The following is an 8,582-nucleotide window of genomic DNA, read 5'->3' as shown; positions in this document are numbered from 1 at the left end:
TTCGGAAGGGTCTGCCGCAGAAAGGTGCTTCTGTCAGGTAAGCGAGTTTAGAACATCCGATCACATTATAACTGTTAACTTCTAGTCACAGCATGACATTTGTCAGTTATCTCTCCGTTGTCTATGGGTTTGTACTGTTGTCAACTGTCTTTTGTAACGGTGCTTACACTAGCACCCAAAGAATGTCATGTATTGCGCAAATGAAAAATAGCTCAAGAATAGTGTTGTACGAGTGATGGATATTTATGTGTTTTGTTGTTAAGTTTGGAAACAGTTTTGTTTAAGTTATGTTGGAATTATTGATGTGAGAGCTATTTTGAAACCTAATCTGTTGAAGATTGTTTTGGTGATAGCATTATGATGCGTTGTGGTTGCCCAACCATGTATCACTATATATGTACCAGTGAAAAGTAATGAAACGGTTTACAGGTGCTACAGAATATTGTATACAGATATTCGTATTATTACGGGTTTCTAGTTGCACTATAACGCCATTCAAAATAAAACTTTATTTAAAGGTGAATGTTCAAAAATGTCATGTCAAGATTCACATCCACCATAAATATGTACATACAATGTCAAGTATGTTTGATGTCTCATACCTACTAGCTCTTAATTTATTTTAATTTGTATGTACATTTATATCTGATTTTTTTATTAATATTGTTCTAGGTTTATGTAGAAGGTGTGCCATTAATTTTGTGTTTAACCCAGCTAATGTTACAAACTATTTTTTTGTTAATATTGACTCATTTTACTTATGTTGGTTAAAGTGACTCAGACAGGGTAAGACTGAATAGCCACTTAATTTGCACCTATTTATTTATTCTTTCATTCATACATTCTTGCATACTGCCTGCCGAGTATTGTTTGTATGTATTTTCTTTGGTGTTCTAAATAAATTGCCAGCCAAGTCTTGGACAACAGAAAGTAATTGTTAATTGTACATTGCATATTTTTATCTGTGAGATATATGTTGTTTTATTATATTTGTTTGAGACTATTTGCAGCATGCAATTTTCACTTCATATATGTAAAAACTACATGGTTTGCTTTTTGTGTTGGTGTTTTTCCCCTTGGGCTTTCACTTTTGAACCAGATCCTAGCTGAACATGCTGATAACAAGACAAAACATGAATCAATAAGAAGGGAGATTGATAAGCATGACTTCAACAATGTGTTTCTTGATGGAGTATCAAATCATGCAACCAGAAAGAGGAGTAATGTGAAACGAGGAAGGATATTGCATAGCTCAGTAGTCCTGGGACGAGGGTGCTAATGAATTTTCAAATTTATTTCCTCATAATCTATAAATTACCGAAGGAGGCAATCCTGGGTACTTCGTTGGTGCCGAATAGAGCAGTCTTGTCATAGAAATGTGTACCAGGCAATTTAACTAGATCTGGACACAGTCCCATTGTTTATGAACTGTGCAATATAGAAAGACTTTCTAACAATAATGGACAACTGTTGGTCAAAGTTAGGTCACTGTCCACATAAGTTCCCAAATCCCAAACAATCGGGTCAACTCTCAAAAAGGAATAGATGATTTAAAAAGGAAGCGGCAGTGCATTTTTTGACAGTTTCAGTCCATGATTTTGGCACCAGTTATTTATTTAGGACAAACCTTTCTATACTATGGTAAAGTCTTTTGAGGATTCAGTGGCTTTTGCTAGTTTACAGTCATCTACAAACTTAGTCAGCCAGAGCCCTTTGCTGTTTGTCTTTACTTCAGAAAAAATAGATGCCAGCCAGGAGAGCTCCCTGCACAAAACCCATGGGTCTTCACTGGTGACTGGTTTCTTTGTGGAGGTAACTTCTCCATTTTGATTTCCTACATTCTAGCTGTGAGCTACTTGGCAATCCAACAGGGTGGCATAAGAATTTATTCCAAGCTTTTCTACTGTGCCTAAATGGAGAATTATACCTAAAGCTTTGGCCAGGTCAAGGAATGTTGTGTGTTCTGTTTTGCTTCATCTGTTGCTTTGGTGACCTTTTCAAAAAAATATATCAGGTTAAGTAAGCATAACTTGTCTCAGTTTGGATTTGTCAAGGGCATGTCCAATGTTTGGAGGTTGCGTATGTTTTGATTGATTAGTTTTATGATAAGTCTTTCTGTGGCTTTGGATATGAGGGTAGAACCATACATCTCAACTATACAGATTTTTGCAGAATGTCCAGAATTTTGCCTCATATTTTTGGGCTGTTTTTCATAAAATGGTGTTTTTTTCCTGGCAAGTTAGTGGAAAATTATTAAAGACTGAAGTTAGAAAATAATGACAGACATTTGAGTTTCAGACTTCAAACCCTTCAGAAAATTCATGCTAATGCAAAACCTGTTATTCTATCAACTTTCTAAGTTTGTAAGGGCGATAGTTAAAATTGTTCCTATTTGTGGGCCTTTGTCCCACTTTTATTCATGGCTTTGGCCAGAATTTCTGCTGTAAGAGGTTGAGAGATATGTGGTCAGAGTTATGGGGCTTGTAATTGTCTGGGTCTGTGGAAGGTCTTCCCTTATGTAGGGGAAAGAATGTAGTTATTCTCTGTACAGAACCTGTATGGAGGCTGAGATTGAACATTATTGTTAAGGTGTGGCCAAATTATGCTTCATTTTATTTACGATGCCTACAGGGATATAGTTAGGACCCATTGATGCAGTGTTTTAGCTTTTGATAGCACTTTTGGGACTTGCTATTGTGTGATAGCTGGAGGCAAGCCAGTTTCAAGTACATCTTGAGGGACAGAAATGAGGAGTAGAACATTCTGATAACTTCCTTGGGTTTGGAGGAAATGCTTTTAATAATTAGCTAGTGTAGACAGGATTTCCCAATTGTAATAGATACATGATGGCCAAGAGAAAGAGTTCATGGTCCACAAATATGTCCATGTCTGTAATGACAGTATTCTTTTTGAAGGAAGCTGTTCTTATTTTTCAAAGAAAACAGTACTGTATTTTTTTTTGCATTGGGTTTTAGCCTGTTGTTCTTCCACCATGAATTTGTATGGGTAAGTCTGTTTTGGAGGATATGGATGTCATCTGGATTGTTAACTTGGAAGTTCGCAGTTATCAGTGAATTTTATTAGCCAGAAATCCTTGATGTTTCCTATGATTTAAATGAACTGTAAGCTGAGGAGTAGAGTTTCCATAACAAAATCCTGAAGACACTACTTGTGGGGAGTCTTTTTGAAAAGGAGCGTCATTAACTCTGATTTTGGTGAAGAAGGTTCCTTCAGATCCCTATTGAGGACGTCTCATTCGGAGAGACCCTCGAACGTCTTAGAAAGGGGGAGTTGATCTTCCCAAACAGCTTCTGAGGAACTGGTTTTCTTCAAAGCTTTTGTTTCTGGCCCATCATCGTGAGTGGTATCCCCTGCGGATCAAATGATGGACATTATCTCATCATGTGTGTGGATGGAACCTGACACAGTTGAATCCATCCACAACAAGACAGACAAATTTTTAGTGTCTACAGAAGACAATTCACACTGGATCGAGGGTCTGGCAGTTGAGTCTATGGTTGTGGCTGCACCTACCAGGTAGGAGCTCACTGAAGAAAGCTCCTCTGTCCCCCATCATTTAGAAAATCTCACTCTCTGGGCAGGTTTGGGAAGTGAGTGTGTGCCTTATCTTCATTTGCAATCGGATCTGTTGACTACTTGGCACACTTCACCCATTTTCAGAGATGTGATCAAGGAGATTTCCACTTCTCTTCCAGGGACTTTTGTCTGTGGATCAGAAAAAGACTCTTAATTCTCAGATGGCTGCCCTTCTGTCCTTGTCTAACACATCTTTGAACCTAGTCTCTAATGCCACAGAGTGAGCATGTAGAGCAGCCAGCACAGGTATTTCCATCAGAAGGCATACCCAGATCCAGCTTTGTGATGTCGCCAAGCACTTCAAGATGTCCTTCGTCAATGCCCCTTATAATGGCTCAAACTTATTTGGTGGAAAGGTTAGAGACGATTTCCAAAAGTAAGCAGCATAAAACAAAGTTCTAGGATGGGTATGCACTTTCGGTAAAAACTTTCTTCAGATCCTAACCCCATTAATCAACAATGGCTACTACTTCTTTTATAAGAACAATCCTCAAGAATCAGGAACAAGCTGGACCAATGAGCTTCTCAAACTAAATCAACCATTTAGCATATCAAGATGACCAATAAGAGACTGTAGTACAAAGGCATATACTCATAATACATTACAAACATAAAAAAAATGTTTTATTTATACATATACACACACACACACACACACACACACACACGTGATTTTTTTTTTATGTTTGTAATGTATTATGAGTATATGCCTTTGTACTATGGCTAAAATAATGCTGTTTATTTAAGCCATTATTGAACAGCTTAATTTGTTGCTTGCTATGATAGGTTGCTGAATACTATTTAATTTGGAGTTTTTATTAGTGTTTTTAAGTCTGATGAAGCATTCTCTACAGAACGTGAAAGCGCCCACTTTTGTTTTAACTCATTACATCCGAGTGACGTCTCCAGGTGCATCTGCAGTTACCTCCTACTGCTCCTCTAGGCGTCAAGTATTGCTTGCTCATATTTGCATTAATAATTCCAAAACCATGCCCTGTACAAGGTGTCAGAATATTTTATCTTGAAGCATACATGATGGCAAACACAATTGTATTGATATTTGACCTATGTCGATGAGTATTTGTTAGAATTGTAAGGTGATAACTTTATTTTTTAAAGGCTCAAGCCACGCCCACTAGGAGTTAAAGGTGCACAATCAAAAGAGCTGTATAAATTGTGTTCGGGTGCTTCCACTTTGGTGTTACCTCTGGAGTTTTGTTTTTCACAAATTTGAAAGCTGCTCGACAAGAGTCATCAAGGGGATCCCACCAGAAAGGTTTCAGAACTTGAATCTTCTTTTTAGTGCCAAAGAAAAACAGGGAATTGAGACCAATTCTGGATCTAAGCAAACTAAATCAGTTTGTGAAGACAGTTTCAGATGGTCCCAGTTCAGTCCATTCTGCCATTTCTACACAATGACAGTTAGTATGTCTATCACATCAGAACAGACTATCCCGAAGATTTTTGCACCTTTGGCCAGAGGCCAGTCACGATCAGTTCAGAGCCCTGCCCTTTGCTCTCGCCGCAGCCCCCAGGGTGGTTACCAAATGTATGGCAGCAGTAGCAGCTTACTTGAGACTGCTGGGATTCTGAGTGTTTCCTTACCTAGACAACTGGCTCTTCACTGCCCCAACCAAACATCTCCTAGAGGAATCCAATGACTACTTGCTCCAATTATGTCAATCACTAGGCATCTCAGTCAGCACCTGCAAATCTCACCTTCAACCTTTTTCAGAGCCTGAAGTAGTCATAGGTGCCCTTAGGTGTCCAGTTGAACACAGTAAGTCAGCCTCTCTTCCACCACATTGTGCAATAATTTGGTCCACCTGGTACCACATTATCCTTACACGTTGTGGTGTAAGTCACATGGCCTGACTTCCACCACATCATGCAAGGATAATCCGTTACCATATGGAGCAAGTTATTGCACATCTTTCTCCCGTAGCCAGACTTGTTCTACAGGCCCTAGGGTCAATGGCAACTGCAATAATGTTCTGATGGCCAAGTTTTATATGCACATTCTTCAGTGGACCCTAGATGTTCTGTGATCATAATCCCTTGTCCCTTCTGATCTGACTTGCTCTAGTATGCAAAGACCATCTATGTTGAGAAGCCATGAGAGTAGGCCATTGGGTGATGTCTTGACTCTTTCTCATAGCAAAACACATGGCCTAATAGAAGAGTTGAGCTGATACATCTCAAGAGTAGTCCCTCAACTGGATAGCTACAGAGGAAATCTAAAGCCACCAGGGGCAGCCTTGCTGTTACCTCTTCATCTCCCATCAATTGGAAGTGCAGTAGATATTTAGCTTTTGCCCCACAATAGTGGCAGTCACCGAGGGATATTCCAATCCATGCATGACTGCCTGGTCCCTTTGTGTATGCCGTTTATGCTCGGCCATCTCTTTCATTGATAAATGTTTCTTTAGAAAACAGTCATGCGCAAGGCAGTTGTAGTTCCTGTTGCCCCTTTCTGACCCTAGCAAGTCTGGTTCCTCTAACTGTGGCAGTCTCTTCTACAAGGATCCCCTTCTAAATCTACTCTGTCACTTTACTTATCTTCTGTAGTGGTACATGTATGGATATCATCACAGAAACCTTCCATCAGGAAAATGTAAGGGCAAATGGAAAAAAAGTTCTCCATTTTGGCAGTGGAATATAGCCTTGACCCTTCTCTGCTTCCCTTCCTTAGATTTTTTTTTTTTGTCAGGACTGTTGCATTCTAATGTTGGCTATTTGCAATTTTCATATGGGCTCAAATGATGCATCCATATCTTCATTGAAAAAGTATCTAAAACCTTCTAAGAAGGCACTTTACTTGGACCTCCAGTCAGAGTCACACCTCCTTGGGACATTATACTGATGTTGCAAGCTCTCATACAACCTCCATTTGAACCTACCTCTATAGTCGAATTAACATTTACATCTCTGTCTTGACCGTTGCATCAGCCAGGCAGATTTCTGAGCTCCAGGCTTTGTTCACACAAGCATCCTTTTCAGTTTTTAGTTTCACAAAGATAGGGTGCCTCTTAAACCCGGTCCACATTGTGTGCCTAAGGTAGCTACAAAATCAGCCTTGAACCAAGTCCGTCACTTGTCTGTCTTCTTCTTTTTTTTCCTAACCTTTTCTAATGTACGTCTTTTTCATCCTAGATGTTCATTGACAAGTTTAATTTTATCTTTGCTGCATAAAATCCATATGAAAAGATCAGTTATTCGTATCCTTTTCCACAACCAAAATAGGATTCAAAATCTGTCACATTGTCTAGCTTGTTCTCAGATTGTATTTTAATTTGTCAGCAATATCAAGGGAATACTACTCTCATACAAACCAAAAGCACATTCCACAAGATTTGCTTCAGCTACTACGTTTTCAAGCATTTATCATTGGGGATTTGTGCTGCAGCAGCTTGGTTTATTTGCAGAGATTTTGTTCTTATGCTTTTTTTCTAATTTTTGTAAACTGTCTATATACAGTGGGTACTGGATGTGAAATATTTGTGGCAGCTTTGTTCTTCTTTCTGAATCTCATAGGATACCATGGATTTACCTGTGCTCATACCATTTTTGTGATATCTATGCAGGTATATAGATGATAATATTAATAACTCATTGCTGACTTGTTATTTCACACCCAAAAAAGTAGCAGGAATTAAGGATAGGGATTAAGAATGACTTAATGGCAAAATCATTTATCGGAAGTGGACTACTCTTGCAGTGGGTCTTTGCAGCAAGAAATAGTTATGAAAAATAAAGATGTAGTATTGGTGTAAAGATGTGGTCAAGGAATGAAGTATTGAGTTTTCCTACACTTTCTGTCAGAACCACATAGAAAAATGTCACCTTCAGAAATGTTTGTTCAGTCCAGAAAACTTTAACTGTTTTTTGTACTGTAGCTGTTTATTAAAAATACTCCAAACATATGATGATATTGGTATTGCAGCTCATAATATGACTCTTGCCTTGAACTCACTTTGACACAGTCACAATAGGCTGTTTTTAACAGATTATGTATTGCAGGGTACAGAGAGTTAATTTCCGCAATGATAACCTCTCCTCTGGCATAAATAAAGACAAGGCCCTGACTGAAACCCATTTGATTAGCCACTTGGACATTTGCTGGAGTTTGTGTAGGATGGTGGGCATACCCATCCTGGAAAGAAGCAAACAGATCAGGACTGTCCTTTGCATCAGTGCCCCTTCAACGGACTGTGGCAAGTGACAGCCCATGAGCGGGTATTCTATTACAAAGTCTCCTCTGTAGTGACCTTCATTGTAAATGCATGGTAGCATACATTCGCACATAGTGGAAGGCACTATGATTCCTACAGTGATGTGGTCTCCTATCCCCACATCCTGAGTAGGAGTAGGTCACAAAAAACCCTCATGGCTGCTTGAATGATGGCTCCTCTGGACAGTTGTTATCTCCATGTTGTGGATAGCTTGGAAAAAGAAATGGGCTCAAGTCTAGTCAGGGGAAGGCTTGATGGTTAGCAGGCACTGGTGGAGAGAACTCATAAAAAAAATTCTGTAGGATAAGACCTTGTATGAATCCTTCTTTTTATTGATAAGCTGGCATCTACTCAGAATTTAAACCAACCCATTTATCTTCTGGTTTTCTTCTCTGCTTATTCAGTCTGAGATAAAAACATTTGTGTGTGTTGTAAATGTCTATTTACAGCACTGTTATTACTGAACAAAGTAGCATCCTTATAGTCGCACACATACAGACACAAAAATAAAAAAATATTCATTTTCTAGTGATAAAGAGGACAAAAGTAGCTCTCAAGAGCAGTGGATCCCATTGGTCATTTGTAGTGGCCTATTCCGCTGTTGTGGCATCCGCCTTTATTTCATTTTACAAGAAAATCTGTGTTGCTGTCTCATCTACAAAGATTTAGCTCTTGTTTCCAAGTTTAGAATTTCCCTTTCCAATGCTTTTTTAGTCTACCTAATGTCACTACCTAGAAAGTAGATCTGGAATA

General features: G+C 38.9%; 1 protein-coding gene across 1 annotated transcript in view; it reads left to right on the top strand.

The window, feature by feature from the left end:
• The window catches only part of ERO1A (endoplasmic reticulum oxidoreductase 1 alpha), a gene marked incomplete at its 5' end in the record, with an annotated part of 649,578 nt that continues 640,996 nt past the window's right edge, over positions 1-8,582 (top strand). Inside the window, 1 exon segment of the mRNA XM_044074334.1 lies at positions 1-37. Within this exon segment, the coding sequence (XP_043930269.1) occupies positions 1-37 (37 nt within the window).

This window comes from Protopterus annectens, chromosome 6.part0 (assembly GCF_019279795.1).
Source record: "Protopterus annectens isolate FY-2018-M chromosome 6.part0, PAN1.0, whole genome shotgun sequence".
Classification (NCBI taxonomy): domain Eukaryota; kingdom Metazoa; phylum Chordata; order Ceratodontiformes; family Protopteridae; genus Protopterus; species Protopterus annectens.
This window is presented reverse-complemented; position numbering and strand designations above follow the sequence as displayed.